This window comes from Heteronotia binoei, chromosome 7 (assembly GCF_032191835.1).
Source record: "Heteronotia binoei isolate CCM8104 ecotype False Entrance Well chromosome 7, APGP_CSIRO_Hbin_v1, whole genome shotgun sequence".
In the NCBI taxonomy this organism is placed as follows: Eukaryota; Metazoa; Chordata; class Lepidosauria; order Squamata; family Gekkonidae; genus Heteronotia; species Heteronotia binoei.
Genome location: NC_083229.1, coordinates 135046513 through 135070418, shown reverse-complemented (window position 1 = coordinate 135070418; position 23906 = coordinate 135046513). Strand labels below are relative to the sequence as shown.

Below are 23906 nucleotides of genomic sequence, written 5' to 3'. Positions count from 1 at the left end.
GAAGCCAGAGGCAGCAGGTGGGACTTCAGGGAGCTCAGAGAGAAGCCATGACTCATCAGGCCAAGCCCTGGGCTCTCCGTGTTTACAGCTGATCTGGAAGCAGGGCAAGGGGGCGGGAATCACTGATCTCCAGAACCCAAACTTCCTCCCCCTTTTTTCAGAGTGGGTTGAGTGTCTAGCAATATGCACACACCAGCAACTGCACAATGGAATACCAGACAGTGAAATTAATTTAGAAAATGTAGGCGTCACCTCTCCGGAGACTTGTTCAATGTGGCTAACAACTAAAACAACTAAACCACTAAAACTAAAACAACAGAACAAAGTGGTTAAAATAAACTGAGTTGAATCACAGGCAGCCAAATACAGTATGTGCTATAGAGTCAATTCTTCCTAAAGAGCATGAGCAAATTCTACTGGAATAGGAAATATTTGAATAGTCCAACTGATGGCAAAGCATCCATTCAGGCCATCTTAGCCATGGCTCGTTGTAACTTGAGGTCCTGGTTTTAATTAAGGGAGTGATCTTTTCAGTGGTTTGATGTTTTATGTGCTGTTTAGTGCTGTCTTATGCTCAGGCTGGGTTTTTGTTCTCTGGAGAGGCAGCATAGATATCCCTTAAGTAAACTGATAAATTCCCAGCAACTGGCACACACAAGGAATCGCTTCTCTGCCTTGCATTCCAAATATTGCCCAGTCTGGAAATATATATAATTTAAGGATAAAGACAGAATGAGATTTGCAGATATTAAGCTACAGCATGATACAGACACACCAAAGAAATGACCTTTCCTGTTCCAATGACAATTGTGTCTCACCTGTCCGTCAGAGGGGTTATGACCAGCCGGTCAGTGCACCCCAAGAACTCATTCTGGTAGACAAAGGACACATCTGTGATGTTGATCAGCATCTTGTCTGCATCTTCACTGAAATAGAATCTGCACTGCTTCAGCCACTCAAAATCAGAGGGACTCTTAATATGCATCCGGCACTAGAGAGAAGGACAGAGGCCATCGTGGGTCTGGAATCTTAGTTCAATGAAAGTGCATTAAAATCCCCACTTGGAACCAATTACTTGTAAATTCATGGGAATCTCAACACCCAAAAACACATCTGCCATCAAGGAATATAAGAACAGCAGACAGTGTGCCATACCCAAAGCAATGAAGTTTAAATGATTTTTCAAATATATGTCAGTCCCTTACTTGAAGAGGAGAGCAATGAGAATGGTATTGGTTAGGGTCCTAACCTTAAGAACATAAGATAATCCATGTTGGACTGGGACAGTGGCCCATCCAATCCAACACTCTGTCACATGGTGGCCAAGAAAAACTAGGTGCCATCAGGAGATCCACCAGTGGGGTCTCCTTGTTGAGCCTGTGGACAAGTTTGGGATTTTGAGAAATTGTAATGGGTCCCACTACAAAATGACTGCCAGGAGAGACAGGGCCAATCACAAACAGCTGCTGACAACCACAAATTGCTGGGAAAAGCTAAGCCAAATGTCCTCCTACAAGGGAGGCAAGGCAGCCTGCAGCTGCCATAGTGATATTTCCTGGGCTCTATGGAAGTGCCTTCTGCTCCAACAAGGTCAAGGAAAAGCAGGTTGGCCTTTACTTTAGGCAGGAGATGCTTTCGGGAAGAAGCAAATAGGAACAGGAAACACATTGGAGCCCTTGGGTACCACCTGGAGGATCACTTCTATCTGCTGGGGCCCCCAAGTCACTGCCTGGAAAATACAAGGCCCCTGAGAGCGCAGCTGTGGCCCCAGTGCTACAGTGTTGGTGATATACATTGATGCTGTCTTTCCTGAAGGGTTGTTTCTGACTAATAATAAGCAGCCTTACCAGGTCATCAAATATATCCCTTTGGTGCACGTGAATTGTAATCAGTGTTTCATATTTAATTCGCTCCACTGGAGTCAGCTCCTTCGTGGTCATGTCTATCAGACTGTTCAGGAGAACCAAGAATGACTGGTTTGTATTCTGCATTATTTTCTTATCATATCTTGCATTTGTCAGAGCTTCTTCAGCATCTCGCGTCCAAATCATCTGAATTCCCAGCAAGCCAACCTTAAGAAATAATTTTCCTTTTAAGTACTGTGTTTTTTCCCAAAGTACTTCATCTTTCCCAAAACATTCTGACTTACCCACCGTTGCATTTGCTATGCTTTAAACACAGAAACACATACCCATCTAAGGACTCTTTTGGTATATACTGATTCACCAGCCGGGTCTATCTTGGCATTTAAGTAAACCATAGGTGTTATTTGATATGCCATGCACTAAGACCCATACATGGGTAACCCTCCTGGTCCCTCAGTCATGGTTCAGGAGTTCAGAACAGATTTCAGGATTGTTTGTTCCTCTCCCAGCTCTAGTCATTATCAAAGGCTCATGTCAGCATCAATGCTACCCATGATAAAATGCAAACCAGGATTTGAAGCCATTTTCAAACACTAAGGCTATTCAGATGGCCAATTTGAGCCAATGTGGGGACTGCCTCCAGGCAGATTGAAAAAGCCAGGTCAGACAGGCACAGCTGCTGCCTGTTCCACTCCCACACTGACCCCATCCTCCGACATCTCTGAGATGGATCAAAGAGCTACCACTTGGGAAGTGGCAGTAAATTCTTCTTCTGCGCTCCATCCATCTTTCTGGGCACCTGACCATGGGAGCACACAAGCATGGTGGACTGGTGGTGTGAACCCACCGATCCACTCTAGGCACTCACTGGTATTCTTTTTTAAAAACTGCCCAGAGCACATGAGTACATGTGCACATGAGCGCGTGGCCACTAAAAATGTAAGGGGAAAAAAGAAACCCAAACTGCGCTAAGGGGGTAGCGTGCAACAACCATGTGAATGCGCCAAAGTGCCCCCTGCCTGATATACGAGTGCATCATGCAGGAGCATCTGATCGGGATTTGGCCACGCCAGTTTGAAGCAGCACAGTTTGGGATGTCTCCGGTGCACCCAAAGCTGCCCGTCTGTACCCAGCCTAATAGTGCACTTTAGTTTTTGTTAACCCTGGTTAAAGTCACCATAAACACAAGCTGTTCACATAGCAAAGACAAAGTGGGACTCCAGTGGCACCTTTAACTAAGTTTAATTATGGATATAAGCTTTCATGCACATGCATGCTTCTTCGGATACTGCAAATACCACTTTTGCAAAAACCAAATTATGAATGAAAACTTGTTTACTGACACAATAAGGAACTCCTAAACTACAAAATATCATGGGCAGAATGGACCTTTTCTCCTTCCTTCCCTCTTCCACAGTCCATCTCATCACAAGAGATATGCTCCTGAAGATCAGGACACTTTTTGGAACATGGTAGACAGTGGCATGGAGGGTTTCACATGAGACCTCACCTCTAAAAAATATTCTGTGGAAACCTTCATCCCAGAGCTATTCTACATGAGAAACTTGCCTGAGCTGGGTAAGAAGAAAGAAACTCTGTTAACTGGAAATCTCCTTCCTGGATGCTTGAAGCAGCCTGTCGAATCACCAGATGCAAGGAATGCTGGGACTCCTTCAAGAGAGAATTGAGCCAAACTTCCACATTTCCTTCTGCCAGGACAGGCTTTTCCAGCTCAATTGTCTCACCCTCCCGGGAGGAAATGGAAAGGATCCGATCGTAAACCTGTAAGTCATACACAGCATGATAGTTCTGCATCAGTTTGCCCTTCATTTTTTTCAAGAGCTTTTGTGCAGTTCTTACAATCGCGCAAACTTATTTATGAAGCATTTTCCTTCCTGGGGATTAAGCTGTAAACAAATAACATCAGGGCTCTTGTTGATCCAACTAGCCCAATATTATTTACTCAGAGTGGAAATGGCTCTCCAAGGTTCCAAGCACAGATCTTTCTGGCCCAGCCTCCCAAGACACACACCAGGAATTCAAGGCAGAACTTTCTAAATACAAAGACTATGGGTGCAATCACACAAGAGATTTGGCCCAACCTAGTCACGCCTACCATCTGGATTAAAGAGGATTGATCACATGCACACATGTGGCTTCTGAGCCGCACCTGTTCTTACCTGTCTCCAGACACCTCCTGTTTGGATTAAATAGCCACCGGGATCTTCTTGGTAGCTTCCCCATCTGGGTCACATATTCAGTTGCTATCTGATCACCCCAGTGTGACTCTTAAATGGAAGAGCAGTGTGATTGTACCAAGCTGTTTCCAGCATGTTTGGGATTTTTTCCCCTAACCCCACTCCGAGAAGTGCTCATGTACTTCTCTGCTCGAGTTCACACACCAAGGAACTTTTAAGGAGTCCGTGGTTGAAGCACAATAGCAGTGTGAATGGCCAACCACAGACCACTATTGTGATCCTACAGCTCCAGCGTTGGCTGACTGATTGCCCGGGAACTGTCAAGCATACAAGTTATTCTTAATATAAAGCTGTATTATTTAGACTGTTACTTTGCTACTGATGCATATCAAAGCTATGTAAACCCTTCCTTAGTTCTCACTTTCTGTAACAAATGCGGGAATGCCTGCTTTGAAGATAGTGCCTCCCAAGACAGTTCCCAAGCTCAAGCCTGGGACTCAGGATGTTTCAAACCGCAAAAGATAGACAAATGCATAGTTGTAGTAATTGACACGCTCATGATAGAATTCCAAGTTATCTCTACTGTTCCCTTTGATGTATTCCTTAAAGCCAGATGCCACACACTGAAATGTATCACTTTCAAGTTGTTCCATCTATGAGCACAATGGATTATTAATAAACAAAGACTTTGTTTCCAAATCATTGCTTGGTTCTTTTGAAACTTCCATGCTTAACAGGAACAGACCAAACTCAAGCGGCTTTTTAGTGTCGAGATAATATTGTGCTAATTTCCCAGTGTGTTTGCTCCCTATTTTTCACCATTGCCCTGTTTCTTACATGCCTTAGATATGCCAAGGAATGCCTTAACAATTCCACATTTGGACAAGCGTGGCATATAAAGGCCTCAGGTTCCAGTCTTCCACAGCTACAGAATCCCTTTTGGCAGAGCCTCCGATAAAGTCTCCCTCAGAAGCAGTCTAAGATCTTTCTACCTGAGAATTTTTTTCTAAGGTGAAGTTAAACTATTAAAAAGCTTTTTGCAGCTTAATTCTTCCGTCTGTATATGACTTCAAAACTAAATAAAAGATGGTGATAAGATTTCTGCCATCCCAGATAATACAGCTGAGGCTCAAAAGCCAAGCTCTTGGTCTGCCTTGGGGTGTCCCAGGGAAGAAGCAACACTGGAAAAAAGTTGATCCCTGAGCGGGCAGCTGGATGGAGCATCGCAATGACTTGGCCCCACTTGAGGATATCCACTAAGGGGGGGTGGGGGTGGCAATTTCTGTCCGTTCCCCTCTCCCGCTGCAGACGTCTGTTCTGACTCTCTCATCAGGTCATTCCTGAGGGGTCACTTATCACTCTTAGAGTGCAGTAAGAGGGGTAAAAGGAGGACATCACACACCAATGGCCTGACCTGGATGGCCCAGCTAGCCCCATCTCATCAGTTCCCCAAAGCTCAGTAGGGTCAGCCTTGGCCAGGAGCTGGATGGGAGACATCCAAGGCAACCTGGGGTTGCTGTGCAGAGACTGGCCATGGCCACCACCTCTTTCCTTCCCTTGCCTTGAAACCTCTTCTGAGTCACCCGCAGGCAGCTTGACAGGCAGTAACAACCAGAACTGCTGATGGGTGCAAGCCATGGTCTCCTATGCAGGGATGCCTGAAAACCCACAGATTCAACTGATGTCCTGTTTGCCAGATGCGACCAGAGAGCCCTTTCTCAATGGACTATTTGCCCTTGGCTATGTTCGTGGTGTTCAGCAGGGTGCTTCACAGTGCCTGCAAGTTCTCACACAGCACCATTGAATCCTGCTTCCCCTCCCCACCCCAGCCTTGCTCCACCTCTGCTCAGCTCAGCAAGCCAGTCTTTGGCAGGTGTTTGAACTTATCGGAACACATCCAGTGATCAGCACAGCTGAACTCAGAAAATGAGCCTGTTGAGTATGTTTAGTGTAACATCTGTGGCCTGCCTAGTATGAAAATGACTTTCTGCACTGAAGGAAAGCACAAGGGACTACTTGCAGGCACCCAGAACCTCAGAGAATAATTACTTTCCTTGTAAGGCTAACATTACAGTTGCACAAACCTTGTCATGGAATTTTACAGTTTTGATGTTATCGAAGACATTTAACAAGTGAGCTTGTATGGTGTGTGAATCTGAAGCCTGGCCCAGAATCTCCAGCAGAGCAGGGTCTGACACAAAGAAGAAACGAGGAAACAAAAGCCGCTTCTTCTCCAAATACCTGAAATGGAACAAGAACAAAGAACTTGATGCTATAGCATCCAATGTAGCTGATGGGCAGTAGAGTCAGGACGGACAAAAGGAAATACTACTTGACAAAGAGAGTAACTAAAATATGGAATTTCCCGTTGGCTTGTTGGACTTCCAGAGGAGGAACTGGTTGGCCCCTGTGTGAGAGAAGAAGATGAACTAGAGGGACCCTCACTGGTCTGACCCAGCAGGGCTCTTCTGATGTTCTTTCTGCCCTGTTGTTGTCCATCTAGAGGAGGAACTGGTTGGCCCCTGTGTGAGAGAAGAAGATGGACTAGAGGGACCCTCACTGGTCTGACCCAGCAGGGGTCTTCTGATGTTCTTATTAGGGGAGGTCCTTGGCCTCTGTGCCCTGTTGTTGGCCCTCCAGAAGAACAGACTGACCACTTTGTGAGAACTGATCCTGGACTAGATGGACCCTCACTGGTCTGATCCAGCAGGCCTCTTCTGATGAGTTTGTATAGCATCACATTTTAAGATGTCCTCCATCATGGTCTTTCAGTGGTTGAATCTTCCTCATCTCACTTTAGGAAAGAATGCATCATTAAAAGTAAAATAAATCCTGCTTCCAGGGATTAAAAAGCTTTGATGATCTTGGCTAACACTTCAAGATCTAAATGAAATGATTACCCAGTCATCCCTGAGAGAAATAATGGGAAAGTAGCAAGAACAAGACAACACCTTTGCTACAACAACCTGTGAGGTTAAAGTACAATTCCTCCAATGAACTCTTGCTCTCACTCTGCTTTGAAACACTCCAGCATTGACATTTCATGCAAATAAATATTTTGAGAAGGCAAATTTAGAATAAATATTTTAGAATAAATAGAATAAATTTAGAATAAATATTTTGAGAAGGCAAATTTAGAATTTAGATAGGCCACTATTGTGCTCAATTTTCCCATACAAGATGTTGCAGAAAGTTCTATTTTACTATTGAATACCGAGTCAGACTATTAATTAATCCATCAAGCCAAATACTGTCTACTCTGGCCAGAAACAAGTCCAGAAAGAAAATACCTAGATGACTTTTAGTTATAAGAGAGGATCAAACAGTCTACAGGCTTCTGACCAAATGAGATAGCCTTGTTGCTGTCATGTGATAGATCACCATGAAGCGAGGTCTTTCTCAATCCCAGGACAACTGCCTTAGTTTCAAGCCTGAGGTACAATGATATCAGCAAAGGAATGCCTGAGTTTTTTCACTCCTTCTGAGAGCTGGAGTCTGGCATATATTTATTTATAATTGTATTTACTTTTTTAAAACTTAGCTGCCTTTCTGCCATGTGGAATTCAAGGAAACTTACACTGTAAATAAAACCACAATTATTAAAAACACCTAAAAGATCATAATTTAATATCTCAATTTGGAGTGCCAATAAATAAAATCTCAGTGAATCAAATACAGTCCTAAATAAAACTGTCTTTGCCAGGAGAAGTTCCCTGAGAAGGCTGTTCCAGAACTGAGGGGCTGCCACTGAAAAAGCCTCTCTCCGGTGCCCACCACATGAGCTTCTTTGATTGGTGGGAGAGTCAAGAGGTCTACAGACCCCAGCAGGAACATATGGAAGAAGACAGGCTTTCAGATACCCTGCTCCCAAGCCATGTTGGGCTTTGAAAGACACAAAACCAACACCTTGAATTGGGCTCAGGAGGCGATCCTCTCACCAATGTTATTTAACATTTATATGCACCCCCTTCCCAGTTAGCCCGGAGGTTTGGGCTGGGTTGCTAAATTCTTTTCTGCATGGGCCAATTTTTTAGAAGTACCTGCTACTCAGCCTGGTTTCTAACTCTGTGTATTCCTGGCTGACAGCTGTCTGTTTTAATTCTTATTTTAACTGTTTTAATGTTCATATATATTTTAACCAACTATGTATTTTATAAATTGTAAGTCGACCTAAGCCCACTAGTAGGGAGGGTAGAATATAAATTAACATAAATAAATAAATATAATTCTGGGTATAAGCTATCATGTGCATGCAATGAAGTTTAATTCTGGGTATAAGGGGAGGGATGGTGGCTCAGTGGTAGAGCATCTGCTTGGTAAGCAGAAGGTCCCAGGTTCAATCCCTGGCATCTCCAACTCAAAAGGGTCCAGGCAAGTAGGCGTGAAGAACCTCAGCTTGAGACCCTGGAAAGCCGCTGCCAGTCTGAGAAGACAATACTGACTGTGATGGACCGAGGATCTGATTCAGTATAAGGCAGCTTCATATGTCCATATGTCCAAACTTTCACGTGTGCCTGCACACAAAAACTTCTACCCAGAATTAAGCTTTGTTAGTCTCAAAGGTGCCCCTGAACTCTAACTTTGTTCTGTTGTTTCAGACCAACACGGCTGCCCACCTGAATCTATAAAATGTCTTACCCTGTAAGAGACTTTTGACAAATTTCCAGCTGCTCCAACAAATGAGGCAGCAGCTGTCCCATGGTTTCATCTCCAACACAGCACTGGACCACATTTGGTATTTCATGGGCTCGGGTCATGATCTTCACCCAGGATTTGTCAATGTTAGAGAAGCGCTTGGCCTCCTATTTCAAGACACAAACAAGAAAGCCATCAGAGTGACTGTAGGGCACCCAGGCAGGAGGACTTGAGAAAAGATTACTTCCAGGGGTTGCTTTTTTCAGGTTCTCATGCTAACCTCTCAAGGTAAATTTCTGATGTATGTTTTGAAGGGCATTAAAATGATTGGCCTGTCATCTTAGCAGCCAATGTTACCCTACCTTGTTGGCAGGTTCATTATGACCAAGCAAAAGTGCGTACCTTTGGAAGCTGTTTTGCAATATCTCCACCCACAAAGACAGCCTCCAGGTATATCCACAGATTCTGCACAGTCATCCAGTTTTCAATTATATCAGTCGTGTTGGACAGATATTGTACCCACTTTTGGATCTGAGCCTTGAATGGTGTGTTGTACCTGAAGTAAATGCAAGAGTTTAGACAGAGTCTTCCAAAACAATCTCATAAATAACAAACCCAAGTTAGACAAGGAGAAGGATCTTGTTACCTGTTGCTCATGAGGGAGCTCAGGACCATCAGGCTGTCCTCCATGCTCGCAATGATCTCAGAAGTGCTGTCTCCCCTCAGGAGCAGCTCTCCGCGGGTTTTGAAAGCCGTAAAAGTAAATGTTTTGTTGTCCCACTCAGCAACCACCTGCTTCAACTTCTGTTCAATATCTCTCTCCTTCACGGCACTGATGCAGATATCCTGTGAAATCAACAACAGGTACCGACTGCAGAGGACTTAACCACTGCACACCAAGCCTATCAGAACAGCACCCAAAGCAACAGAGCAGTCTTCAGAGAAGACTCACAGTGCTGAGGCTTCCCGCAAGCCAATCACAAGCTGTAATAATCAGCAAAGCCAGAAGTGGAGCTCAGCTGTAGCCTGTCTGCTGTGAAGCTGCACAAAGACCATAAGAACATAAGAGAAGCCATGTTGGATCAGGCCAATGGCCCATCCAGTCCAACACTCTGTATCACACAGTGGCCAAAAATTTATATACACACACACTGTGGCTAATAGCCACTGATGGACCTCTGCTCCATATTTTTATCTAACCCCCTCTTGAAGGTGGCTATGCTTGTAGCCACCACCTCCTGTGGCAGTGAATTCCACATGTTAATCACCCTTTGGATGAAGAAGTACCTCCTTTTATCCGTTCTAACTCGACTGCTCAGCAATTTCATTGAATGCCCATGAGTTCTTGTATTGTGAGAAAGGGAGAAAAGTACTTCTTTCTCTACCTTCTCCATCCCATGCATAATCTTGTAAACCTCTATCATGTCACCCCGCAGTCGACGTTTCTCCAAGCTAAAGAGCCCCAAGCGTTTTAACCTTTCTTCATAGGGAAAGTGTTCCAAACCTGTAATCATTCTAGTTGCCCTTTTCTGCACTTTTTCCAGTGCTATAATATCCTTTTTCAGGTCCGGTGACCAGAATTGCACAAAGTATTCCAAATGAGACCTCACCATCTATTTATACAGGGGCATTATGATACATTATGATTCCCTCAGGAATGGAGTCAAGAGTGGGTCACAACTGCAGCTCCTCCAATTTTTCACATAATTTCAGCTTGCCCATTTATGGTAGTTAAACTTTTAACTGTTCTGGCAATTATTGCTTGTATTCATTACATAGCTATCAAATCACCAGAGGCCAAGCCCTCGCCAACACCACCCTTCCCAATCCAAGACATATCGCCTTCCTGCCATGATTCCCTTCTGGAAGTGTTGAAGGGCACCCTCTGAATTTAGGGTGGCCAGACTGTCCCGGGAGCCCGGGAATGTCCCGGTTCTGGCCCCCTATTCCCGCCTCCCGGGCTGGCTATACCGGGACCATTTAGAGGTCCCGGTTTAGCCAGCCCCGGAGGCGGTGGGCCGCGGGCGCCGGCGGGGAAGGCGGCGAGTGAGGGAGGGAGCGTCCCTGCGCACGCGCAGGGACGCTCCCTCCCTCACTCGCCGCCTTACCCGCCCGCGCGCGGGGCCCGGCGGCGGTGGTGGAGGCCTCTCCGTGGCCTCCGCTGGTCGCTGGAAGCCCTCCAGAGACTCTGGAGGGCCTCCAGCGACCAGCGGAGGCCGCGGAGCACCCTGCGCTGGTCCCGGAAGGCCTTCCAGAGCCTCTGGAAGGCCATCCGGGACCAGCGCCGACCAGCGAAGGCCTCCCCGCGGCCTCCGCTGGTCCCTGGAGGCCCTCCAGAGTCTCTGGAGGGCCTCCAGGGACCAGCGGAGGCCGCGGGGAGGCCGCGGAGCACCCGGCGCTGGTCCCGGAAGGCCTTCCAGAGCCTCTGGAAGGCCTTCCGGGACCAGCGCCGACCAGCGAAGGCCTCCCCGCGGCCTCCGCTGGTCCCTGGAGGCCCTCCAGTGTCTCTGGAGGGCCTCCAGGGACCAGTGGAGGCCGCGGGGACGCCGCGGAGCACTCGGCGCTGGTCCCTGAAGGCCTTCCAGAGCCTCTGGAAGGCCTTCCGGGACCAGCGCCGACCAGCGAAGGCCTCCCCGCGGCCTCCGCTGGTCCCTGGAGGCCCTCCAGAGTCTCTGGAAGGCCTTCCGGGACCAGCGGAGACCGCGGAGAGGCCGCAGAGCAGCCGGCGCTGGTCCCTGGAGGCCTCCAGAGGCCAGCGCCGGTCGCGGGGAGGCCGCGGAGCACTCGGCGCTGGTCCCGGAAGGCCTTCCAGAGTCTCTGGAAGGCCTTCCGGGACCAGCGGAGACCGCGGAGAGGCCGCAGAGCAGCCGGCGCTGGTCCCTGGAGGCCTCCAGAGGCCAGCGCCGGCAGCTCCCTCCCTCCCTCGCCGCGAGGCCGCCGCCGCAGGACTCGCCGCCGCCGCCCTGGAAGCAGGTAAGGGGGCCGAAAGCGGGGGGGGCGGGGGCGGCCTTCCTTTCTTCCCTCCCTCCTCCCTCCTTCCCTCCCTCCCTTCCTTCCTTCCTTCCCTCACTCCCTTCCCTTCCTTCCTTCCTTCCCTCCCTCCTCCCTTCCTTCCTTTCTTCCTTCCTTCCCTTCCTTCCTTCCCTCACTCCCTTCCCTTCCTTCCTTCCCTCCCTCCTCCCTTCCTTTCTTTCTTCCTTCCTTCCTTCCCTCCCCCCTTCCTTCCTTCCTTCCCTCCCTCCCCCCTTCCTTCCCTCCCTCCCTCCCCCTTCCTTCCTTCCTTCCTTCCTTCCTTCCTTCCTTCCTTCCTTCCTTCCTTCCTTCCTTCCTTCCTTCCTTCCTTCCTTCCTTCCTTCCTTCCTTCCTTCCCTCCCTTCCCTCCCTCCTCCCTTCCTTCCCTCCTTATGTTCTTATGTGACACAGAGTGTTGGACTGGAGGGGCCACTGGCCTGATCTAACAGGGCTTCTCTTATGTTCTTATGTGACCAGAGTGGTGGAGTGGATGAGCCATTGGTCTGATGCAACAGGGCTTCTCTTATATTTTTATGTGGCACAGAGTGTTGGACTGGAGGGGCCACTGGCCTGATGCAACAGGGCTTCTCTTATATTCTTATGTTACACAGAGTGTTGGACTGGAGGGGCCACTGGCCTGATGCAACAGGGCTTCTCTTATGTTCTTATGTGACACAGAGTGTTGGACTGGATGGGCCACTGGCCTGATCCAACAGGGCTTCTCTTATGTGACAATACTGACTTTGGTGGACCCAAGCACTGATTCAGTGTAAGGGAGCTTTGTGTTTGTGACTGGAGTAGATAATACTGACTTTGGTGGACCCAAGCACTGATTCAGTGTAAGGGAGCTTTGTGTTTGTGTCTTCTGGTGCAATTTTGTTCTCAGATCCTGTATTTACTTCATCAGTATATGGGATAAGGCACTTTCTCAACTGTGCTGCATAATGCAGCCTATTTATTTTGTCCTGTTGGCTCTGTTGGCTCTGTCTGCGCCACCTTCATCACTTTCGGGGTGTGGATCCCCCAGTGGGGTGGTCTCGTGACTCCCTCCGCCGGCTGTTTCTGATAGCCCAGGGGGCCGGCGCAGCGGCACGCTGAAGCAGCCTGTCGGTCACTTCCGGGTTCCTGTCCTGCATCTCGACCTGTGTTATTAGTGACAGGCTGCTTCGGCGTGCCGCTGCGCCGGCCCCCTGGGCCCCACAACGATGAGACCGATGCCACAGGGACGGGCTCGAAACACTCTATAACCCCTCAAAAGAACAGCAGTCTAGCTCGCTTCCCCCGAGCCCTGCCGCCATAAGCCTCAAGGGGGCTCATTTTGCGGCATCTCCCGGCGGGAGGGTGGCACCCGCACGGGACACATATCAAATGAAAGAGGGGGCGCAGGGCTATCAGAAACAGCCGGCGGAGGGAGTCGGGAGACCACCCCACTGGGGGATCCACACCCCGAAAGTGATGAAGGTGGCGCAGATAGAGCCAACAGAGCAAACAGGACAAAATAAATAGGCTGCATTATGCAGCACAGTTGAGAAAGTGCCTTATCCCATATACTGATGAAGTATATACAGGATTTCAGAACAAAATTGTTTCCCGCGGTGATATTTGGGGGATTTTTGGGGATGTCACAGGAAGTGCTGTGAAGTCACTTCCTGTTTCCGGCAGTGGCATTTGGGGGAAATGATGTCATTTGGGGAAAATGATGTCACAGGAAGTGATGTCACTTCCCATTTCCGGCAGGTGACGCGGGGGAATGATGTCACAGGAAGTGATGTCACTTCCTGTTTCCTGTGGTGGCATGACATCACCGGAAGTGACGTCACTTCCTGTTTCCGGCGGCGCGCACGCGAAGCGCGCGCGCACCCCTACCTTCCCCCCCCCCAACGTGTCCCTGGCTGGCCTTCAGACATTATGGTCACCCTATCTGAATTTCAAGAATCTAACCAGAGACCAGCCCAGAAAATACTCTAAAGTTTCCTGATACATCTGGATCTATTCAAGCTACTGATCAGCTCTGCATCTATGAAAACACATGGAAAAGACAGATTGCTTACCTGTAACTGTAGATCTTCGAGTGGTCATCTGTGCATTCACACCCATGGGATAGTACGCCTGCGCTGATCCCCGAATTGGTACCTGAAAAGCCCGGGATTTTTCCGCGCTCGGCGCCAATGGGCATGCGGAGGCGTTCCAGTACGCATGCTCACCGACCCCGGGGATCCCGCCAGTTCCTTCCTGACCGCTGGAAGCCCCTACTGGAGGGAGACCGTCAGCAGTGGGGAAGGAGGGTGGGTAGTGTGAATGCACAGATGACTACTCGAAGATCTACAGTTACAGGTAAGCAACCTGTCTATCTTCTTCGTGGTCTCTGTGCTTCACACCCATGGGAGATTAGCAAGCAAAGCATACCTGGAGGCGGGAAGACAGTCAACCAGAAGAAACAGCTTGCAGCACCGCAGTTCCCAACCGAGTCCTCTGTTGAGCATGCACGTCCAGCGCGTAGTGTTTCATGAAGGCATGTGGAGGAGACCATCGGAAAGGGACACACCTCTCAGGAACGCCACCGACGTGGCCATCACTCTTGTGGAGTGTCCACGAACAGGCCCAGGTAAAGGCTTCTTCGCCAACAAATAACAGAGTTTAATCATCTCAGTGAGCCATTCTGAGAGCCTCTGAGACGAAATCCTGGAACCTAACTTGGGAGCAGCATACGAAACAAAAAGCTGCTTGTCCTTACAAAAAACCCTTGAACGATTCAAATAAAACAGTAAAGCACGCTTAACGTCCAGAGTATGCAACCTACGTTCCTCGTCCGAGGAAGTGCTAGGGTAAAAAGTGGGCAACCAAAGTTCTAAATTGAGGTGGAACTGGGAGACCACCTTTGGAAGAAAACTAATGTCCGGAGCCATGGAAACCCCAGCCTCTCTAAAAACAAGATAAGGGTAATCATAACACATCACCGTGAGCTCCCCAACACGGCGTGCTGATGTGATGGCAACAAAAAATGCAGTCTTCCATGACAAGAGCTGCAAAGAGCATGTGGTCATCGGCTCAAAGGGGCGACGGGTTAGTTTGTCCAGCACCAAAGTCAAGTCCCACAACTGTGGGGGCGATCTTGATGGTGGATGCAGCCTAAACAACCCCTTCAAAAATTTCTTGGACTGAGGGTGTGCAAAAACGGAGTACCCCTCCACCAGATCATGGAAGGCAGATATTGCCGCCAAATAAACTTTGATGGAGGAGAAAACCAGGCCTGCATCCACTAGGGACAACAAAAAATCAAAAATGGCCGACAATCCCGCCTTACTAGGCGAGACTAAAGGGTCAACCAAAAACTTAGTAAACTTCCGCCACTTCCTGTCATAGGAAGCACGGGTGGATGGCTTTCTACTGTTCATAAGAACTTGCTGGACCCTGTTAGAGAAACCTACTGGTTGATGAACCACGCTGTCAGCTTCAGGTGCGGTACGTTGTGATGGAGAACATACCCTCCCTGAGCTGACAGAAGATCCGGCTCTGCTCGGAACTGGTAGAAGACACCCCCCCCCCCCGACAGTTGGAGCAGGATCGAGAACCAGTTCTGGCGGGGCCACCAAGGAGTCACCAGGATGCAGCGTGGCCTCTCCCTTGCAATTTTGTTGACCACCTTCGTCAACAACGGCAGGGGCGAGAACATGTAGAGGAACTGACCCTCCCAAGGAAGCAGGAGTCCGTCTCCTAGATTGGCTGGATCCGCCCCCCCCCCCCCCCGGAGCAGAACATGGGGCACTTCGTGTTCTCTACCATGGCAAAGATATCCCGCTGCGAGTACCCCCAACGCTGAAATACTGGCTTCAGGAAGCGCCACTGCAGTTCCCACTCGTGTGGGGAAGCCCCCCCCCCCGCTGATGGAGTCTGCCTGGAGGTTGAGGACCCCCGGAAGGTGTGCCGCCTTTACGAAGATGTACTGTAGACACTCCAACCAGAGATCCATCGCCAGTGCGCAAAGCCAACGAGACACTGTCCCACCCTGCCTGTTGATGTAGCACAGGGCAGTAGTATTGTCCATGAGCAGTGCTACCATCTTCCCCACCACTAGGGGGCAGAAAGAACGCAGGGCAAAGTGAATCGCCAGAAGCTCCAGATAGTTTATATGGAACTGAATCAGTTTTGGCGGCCACTGGCCCCCCACACACAAGCCTTCCATGTGGCCCCCCAGCCCCACAAAGAAGCGTCTGTGGTGATGGTCACAGCAGGAGTTGGAAGGTGGAAGGGAGCCCCTTGGCAAATGTTGTTCTCTGACTCCCACCACTGTAGCGTTTGAAGTGTCTCGGATGGAATGGTGAACCTCTTCTGAGGTGAGTCTCTGAGCGGGCGAAACTGGCGAAGAAACCACAACTGTAGACCTCTCATCCTCAGTTTCGCGAACAGAAGCACGCTTGTCGTCGCCGCCATCAGCCCCAGCATCCGCTGAAGCTGCTGCGCTGTGCCCCACTTTTGCCTTTGAAGTAGTTGTACCAGACTGACAATGTCCTTTGCCCTCTGCGAAGGCAGGAATGCACGATGTTCATTTGTATCCAGCAAAGCCCCTATGAACTGCACTGTCCTTGACGGAGTGAGATGGGATTTCTCTAAATTGACCTGCAACCCCAGGGTGTCAAGAAGACACAGAGTGATGGCAATGTGTGTTGACAAACTTTCCCTCAACTTCGCCACAAGGAGCCAGTTGTCGATGTATGGGAAAACAACTCCCTGGAGACGAAGATGGGCAGCCACAACGCTCATCATCTTCATAAACACCCGAGGTGCAGTAGACAGGCTGAACGGAAGGGCTTTGAACTGGAAGTGCTGGGAACCCACTGCAAACCTGAGGAAATGCCTGAACGCCGGGTGGATGCTGACATGGAAGTAGGCATCCTTGAGGTCCAGAGTTGCCATCCAGTCCCCTTGATTGATGAGGGGCAGGATTGTTTGCAGCGTGGACATTCTGAACTTTTGGTACAGACTAAATTTGTTCAGATTCCGAAGATCCATAATTGGTCTTAAGCCCCCGTCCCTCTTGGGGACCAGGAAATAGCGAGAGTAAAAACGTCCCGTCCTGGCCTCCAATGGAACTTTTTCTATCGCTTGTTTCTGTAGGAGACTGTTCACCTCTGCCAGCAGAGGTGGGGAAGGGGGAGTGGTGATCACCACGGATTGGTTCGGAATCTGAACAAACTCTATTTTGTAGCCCTCTTCTATGATGGACAGAGCCCACGTGTCTGAGGAGATCAACTCCCAGGCAGGCAGGAAAGAGCGAAGGCGGATAGAAAAACCAGTAGGGACGATGACGCGTGCCACAAGAAAGTCAAAGGCCCTGCTTCTGAGGGCGGGCACCCTTGGACTTGCCCGTGGACTGCGAACCATAGTGGTTCCTGTTGTTGCCCGAGTACGATGGCCTGTCGAGCTGAGTAGAGTGGGGACGCCATTGCTGCTCTGGAGAAAACTTTTGGTAGGGCTTCTTGGCCCAAGGTTTGTGCCACTTCTTGGTCCTGGGAGCTCTAGATGTGGCCTGCACACCCAGGTTCCTGGAAGTCTTAAGGCTTTTGTCGAACTCCTGCAGTGCACCGTCCGTGGTGGTGCTGAAGAGGCCATCTCCCTCAAAAGGCAAGTCCTCTACAAAGGCCTTGGTATCTTGTTGCAGGGCAGTCGACCTCAGCCACGAGTGACGGCGAATACACACAGCAGACGTGATGGCCTTAGCCGACACGTCTACCATGTGCTTTGCTGCAGCCAGTTGCTGCTTGGCCACAGCAAAGCCTTCCTTTTGCAGCTTCTTAGCAGCAGCCTTCTTATCCTCACTGAGGGAGGAAAGGAGAGGGGTGAGCTGTTCCCATACGGAGTATTGGTATCTAGCCATGCAAGCCGCATAGTTAGATACCTTTATTTCGAGGGCCCCTGCTGAGTACACCTTCCTTCCCATGCTGTCGAGCTTCTTCCCCTCCTTGTCCGGTGGGGAGGAGTGGACCTTGCGAGCCTTGGATGAAGACTAGATGACTACTGAGTTCGGCTTCGGATGAGTGAAAAGGAAATCAGCCCCCATCTCCTGGACCCTGTACATGTGGTCCAGCCTTCTAGAAGACACCGGTGTTGATGATGGCTTCTTCCATGGCTCCTTCACTGCCTGTAGAATCATTTTGGTGACCGGCAAAGCGATTGCTGTGGATGTGTCCCTCTGCATAATGTCGAATACATTATCATCCACGACTGATTGGGGCTGTGTCACAGGCAGGGAAAGGGTGGCAGCCATTCTCCTCACTAGGTCTCCATAAGACTTCAGATCCTCTGACGGCGAAATTGGAAGATCTTCGGCCATCTGGGAACCTGGCGAGGGCTCCAAGGCAGGGGCGTCACTCTCCGACGAGGAAGACTTCCGATGAGCAGTGTTCTGAAAGGATCGGCGTCGATTCCCGCAACGGCGACCGAATCGGCGGCCGCCGAGGAGGTTCGATCGGAATGATGCGCCTCTCCAGAGGGATCAATGCCAATGCCAATGGTTTTCGGGAGTGATGCGAGACCCGGGACATGCAGGACACCTCCAACTGCTGCTCCCACTCCGGAAACTCCCTCGGTGGGTACCACTGGTACGTAGGGTAGAGGTACGAGTAGGCCGGCTGCCAACAACGCTGCTCCCACGGTGGCAGCGGTGGGAAATGGCGTGGTTCAAAGGGAGGCTTTAACTCCCATCGGCCTCTGGGTCCTATCAGCGTAACCGGGTCCATCAGCGCCGATGCCTCCAGCTCCGAGATCGACTCGCTGCCACTCCGACGTTGCGACCCAGATGACGAGGACCACTGGGTAAGGTCGATCTCCTGCTCTGACATCAAGAGGCGGGGCTGCTGAATACTGCCTCTTGATGTCGATGGGCTACGGCGTGGGGAAGCCAGGATCTTCCTCGGCGGCTCGGAGGTCGTCGGTGCCGAAGCATCTGGTGAAGGTGATGGAGTGTGGGGCCTCTTCCGCTTCTCCTTCGACTTGGCCTTCTTAGAAGTAGATGCTCGGATCCCCGAGTGATCTCGATGCTTCTTGGTGGGCGTGTCCACCGATCTGTCATGGGACCATTTGGTGGAGGAGCCTCGCTCTACCGGCAATTCGGTCGCAATCAGGGTCGCATTGGCCGATGTGACCGCCGGGGCTGGGGTGTCCGCCATTGTTGATGCCGATGGGCCCGGTGCCGACCTCTGAGGGCGGAGTGCTGACTCAGTTAAGGCTGCCGAAAGCCACGCAGCCTGGTTCTTCTGCATTTGCTTAAAGAAGCGGAGACAGTGTGGGCAGGCCTCCACATGGTGCGCTTCACCCAAGCAGAGAAGACACAAAGAATAGCCGTCTGGGGGGGCAATCTTCTTCCCGCAGGAACGGCAACGCTTGAAAAACCCTCAGCGACTGTCCATAGACACCAGCCGCCAAAAAACTCGCTCAGAGTCCTCTGAGGGCAAAAACTGGGGGAAAACAGATGGAGGGAAAGCCCCAAAGGGCAGTCCGACAAACAAACACGGAAAAAACTTTAAACAAAAAAAACTAACTATCTATCTAACTAACTACACCAAAGAAAACAACAAACGGGCTATGTACAACGAGAAAGGCAAAGGCCAAAAACCTCTCACCGACCGGGGACACTAGAAAGGAACCTCTCCGCGCGGCGGTCAGAAAAGAACTGGCGGGATCCCCACACTGGCACCGGTGAGCATGCGTACTGGGACGCCTGTGAATGCCCATTGGTGCCGAGCATGGAAAAATCCTGGGCTTTTCAGGTACCGATTCGGGATCAGCGCAGGTGCACTATCCCATGGGTGTGAAGCACAGAGACCACGAAGATCTGAGAATTCACCCAAAGAAGGATAGTGAATAATAATAATATTTAACATGTGTAATGCACTAATGAATAAAGTTTTTCACTCTCAAGCATAGATCTGTTTCCTGGCTCCCACTCTCCTACTGGCTGGTTGTGGAACACTTTTCTTCTCACTATCACAGCCTGGTCCAAGTGTCAGTCAAACACTGGCTGCTGCCATGAGATGGGTTTCAGCAGAAGCAAAGGTATTCTGTTTTCCAGCTTTCCATAACCAAGAAGGCTTGGACTACACGTGCCCCACATTTCAGCTTTCCCTCTGTTGTGAGGCATGGGCAGTGGATCAGACCCAAGTGCCTTTTTACTTTCTCCTGGACACATGAAGCTGCCCTAAAGTGAATCTGTTTGTTAGTCCAGTGTTGCCTATTCAGACTGGCAGGGACTTTTCAGGGTCTCAGGCAGAGAAAGGGCTTTCCCATCCCTTGCTACCTGGTCCTTTTTTAACTGGAGATGCTGCCAGGGATTGAACCTGGGACCTTCTGCATATCAAGCAGATGCTCTATCACTGATCTATGGCCCCTGACTTAATACCTTATCTCTCAGTACTAAAAGGTGCTGTTATGTCTGTTGCTAATACAGTCCTGCAAACATAAATACCTCTATCTCTTCTTTGAATTTCAACAGAGGGGCTTCCATGATGTTTCTGAGTCTGAAAGTCTCATTTTCTACATCGAAATTGTGGCCTGTGAGAGTGGTGATTTGCTTCCAATGACGCGCCATCATGGCTTTATTGGACATCAGCTCAAGCAAAGGGCAACACTCATTGAAATCATCAATGGTCTTCTTGAGATCCAGGAATGCCTGCCACTCCTTCAGAGCTCGCGGGAGCTTTCGACATCTAAAGGGACACGACATAAATCCCCAAATATTTTTAACAGTGATTTCAAACATGTTAATTCACAAAGCACTTCTCCATATACAAAATGCTATACAACCCAATAAGACAATCTGCTAGCAAGACAGATTCAGGTGAGTACCTGCTTTGGTCTGAAGCAGCAAAACAAAGTTAGAGCCCAGTCAGGCACCTTTAAGACCAACCAAGTTTTATTCAAAGTATGATGAGCTTTCGTGTGCATGCATATGTGTGCACACAAAAGCTTATACCCAGATCAAAACTTTGTCAGTCTTAAAGGTACTGCTGGACTCAAACTTTGTTTTGGTAACAAGATAGCATTTGATAAATGCCCATCCAGGCAAAACTTCAAAAAGACCAGCACCCGGATTAACTGATCTGTTTAAATTAATGAATGGCATACAAACCTTGTTTCCCTAGAGGAAGTGATAAAAATTTGTTCTCTCAAATGCATCTATATTATTATTAAATATTTTACATAAAAAGATACAAAGATGCAACATTAAAATTACTAGAAAAATGAATTAAAAACTTATATGCTCAAAGGAAAACACCTTCAACAATTTGTTTTTGTCTTTATGATTCCAATCTTATTTGCCAAATGGACACATGTGTCTACTGTGTATTAAATTACTATCTGCAGTGGGAGGGGAGCAGTTAAGAGTTAACTAACCCTTTTTAAAAGGGGTCCCATAATCCATTTCTTCCATTTATATACAAAATACATCTAGTCAGTAAAGGAAGAACCAAAATACTTTGGGATTGTCAGATGTGGCAGATCTTATTTGCCAAATGGACACATGTGTCTACTGTGTATTAAATTACTGTCTGCAGTGGGAGGGGAGCAATTTAGAGTTAACTAATCCTTTTTAAAATGGGTCCCATAATCCATTTCTTCCATTTATATACAGTAAAGGAAGAACCAAAATACTTTGGGATTGTCAGATGTGTCAAAATCATGAAAAGTGAAACGAATTAAAGACACTGCCCAACAGCACTGGAAAGAAGGGTATTTAACTAAAACACAATTAACTGAGGTTCAATCTTCCTTCTGTTGCTCTTCCAGATGTGTACCTGAAAGCTGGGAAGAGCATATCTATCTCTTCCCCTTCCCAGACTCAGCAGAATTTGAGGAAACTCTTGATCAATGCAGGCTGAACCTCCCCACATGTCCCCACCTGTTCTGAAAATCCAGGAGTTCGTTGTTAATTTTCTCAATGTTCACTTCCGACCAGAGGATGTCATGGTAGCCATTCACTGTGTCAATGACACTGTTGTACAAGCTGTAAAGTTTCTGTAACAAGTTCAGCTGCTTCTTTATCTCAAGGAGCTGGGGATACTGAGTAACAGGCAAGCCAAAAAGCTCTTCACCCCCTGTGTAGGTGATGTATTTGCGATAAAGGTTGTCAAACCGATTCTAGGGTTTAAATATGAGAAGTCAGCGTGCTCAAGGGGTTTGAACTCATAAGCAATAACATTCAACCAGCTCAGAGGGTGCTAATCTAAAAGAGGCTTGGCCAACTGGTAGCCCACATTTCCCACTGGCTACCCAAAGAGCTAAAAGTCCCCAATTATTGGTCATCTGCCTTCTTATCTATCAACTCTACATGTTCCACAATTGTGCAGAGCATTTACTCTTGTCAGATGTAATACTATCCCATCAGCAGTTACATATGGTAGATAAAAAAAATCCCACTCTAATTAAGACTTTGTACATGCAACTTAAAACAAGTTGATTCAGTGTCCCATATTCTTCTTTACTGCTCCCAATATGCTACTATACGCCTTCAGTTTCTAGACCCAATTCTGCTTAATATGACAAGTTGCTCGGATGCTGCAAAGGTATTCAGCCATCTTCTGAATGATTTGTCATCTGAAATAACTGAAAAGGTTGCTTTATTCTTATGGTAATCAAGGATTGATTGTCTAATGTATAGCTGTACATGACTGGTTTATTTTGTTATTTCTGTATCTCTTTTTTGCCTTATTCCTAATCTGATATATGCCAATAAAGGCTTGTCTTTGTTGATGTTGTTGAGCTAAAAAGAGCCCAGAATCAAGAGGCAAGATTTGTCACAGGTTTTCTTTTCCTTTCCTAGAGATGATCTCTGAATTCCCACTCTCATGTGCAAGTATTAAAACTAGTCTAAAAACTGAGTTAGTCCAGGTGGTAACAGGACTATCACCATCTTGACAACTGTCAGTCATGCAACACATACTGGGAAAAAAGTATAGCAAGGAAGATGACTGTTGCTTCAGGATGGATTCCTAAACGCCAGGCTAAATCCCATTTGTCTTTATATGCAGCTTTTGACTCTGCTGTCTCCTTTCCAGCACAACCAACTGCATCATCACCATTAATATACCTGCAAGTGTGTGTGAATATGAAATGTGTGCTATAAATGCGTGCATAAAAACTACAGGTTAGGTGCACATGTAAATGCACCCTCGGATACAAGCCCGCTAGCATTATAGGTGCAAAGCCGCAGCCAGACTTGAGGCCCAGCTTCCCTTTTTATTGCTCTTTCCCTTCTTTCCTTCCATCTCTGCTTTGAGACCAGCTATGTGAGGTTCAAGCCACCAACATTACTAAGGCTGTGAAACAGCAGAGAAGGGGCAGGGCAGGGCAGGACAAAATTCCACTAGGAGTCACACTGCAACACTCCATGAAGTCAATCATGTGCGGTTTCCAGAACCTTCCCCCTAACTAAGCAGAAAGACTGGAAGAATACCTGGAACATGACAAGCCTGTCACTCGCCTCCTGGGGTTCAAGACCAGCCACCATGGGGCCATTCTGGAAGAGCAAGAGGAAGGTGATAACAACAGAAGCTAAATTCCCTAAAGTCTTTCAGAAAAGATACAATTCTTGGTTTTAAGAACTGCCATTCTACCATCAAGATCAATTCAGGTGGGTAGCTGTGTTGGTCTGAAGCAACAGAACAAAGATGGAGACAAGCTCTCCTTTAAGGCCAATTTAAAGTGTGCCAAGCACACTTCCTCAGCCAGAATGAAATGGAACAGTCTTATATTCTTGCAATGTTATCCCCCCCAGCTGAACCCTAACAGGTGATATCCACATAACTAAGCTTATTATTCTTTTCATCTGTTAAAAACATCTTCATTATTCTGTATGCTAATTTACTACCCACCCTCTATATGTAAGATATGTAAGATTCTGGGTGTGTTCACACACACTAAATAACACGCTTTGCAACTGGATGTTCACTGTGTATGAATAGCAAAATCCACTTGCAAACAGTCACCGTGTGAAAGCGCCATCTGCTTGCATTTCATTCTCTCTGAAGAAGTGTGCTTGGCACACAAAAACTCACACTTTGAACAAAACTTTGTTAATCTGCCATCAGTTTCCTGGCAGCATCATCTACTTCCGTATCCTATAAATTAGCCCTGCTATAAATAACAGCTGCATTCTTCTTGGCCTGTACTGAGAATGGCTCAGAGGATTTCCAGCTTTGAC

The 23906-nt window shown here is 48.2% G+C and overlaps 1 protein-coding gene across 1 annotated transcript in view; it reads right to left on the bottom strand.

Annotated features, from left to right (window-relative positions):
• Nucleotides 1-23906, bottom strand: part of DNAH5 (dynein axonemal heavy chain 5) — a 266064-nt gene that overhangs the window by 153419 nt on the left and 88739 nt on the right. The window contains exons 26-35 of the mRNA XM_060244379.1: nt 23160-23222; nt 21606-21844; nt 20172-20412; nt 9345-9544; nt 9101-9254; nt 8702-8865; nt 6148-6304; nt 3435-3647; nt 1848-2072; nt 819-991 (exon numbers count right to left, since the gene is read on the bottom strand). Of these exons, the coding sequence (XP_060100362.1) occupies nt 819-991; nt 1848-2072; nt 3435-3647; nt 6148-6304; nt 8702-8865; nt 9101-9254; nt 9345-9544; nt 20172-20412; nt 21606-21844; nt 23160-23222 (1829 nt within the window). The remainder of the gene's footprint in view (nt 1-818; nt 992-1847; nt 2073-3434; nt 3648-6147; nt 6305-8701; nt 8866-9100; nt 9255-9344; nt 9545-20171; nt 20413-21605; nt 21845-23159; nt 23223-23906) is intronic.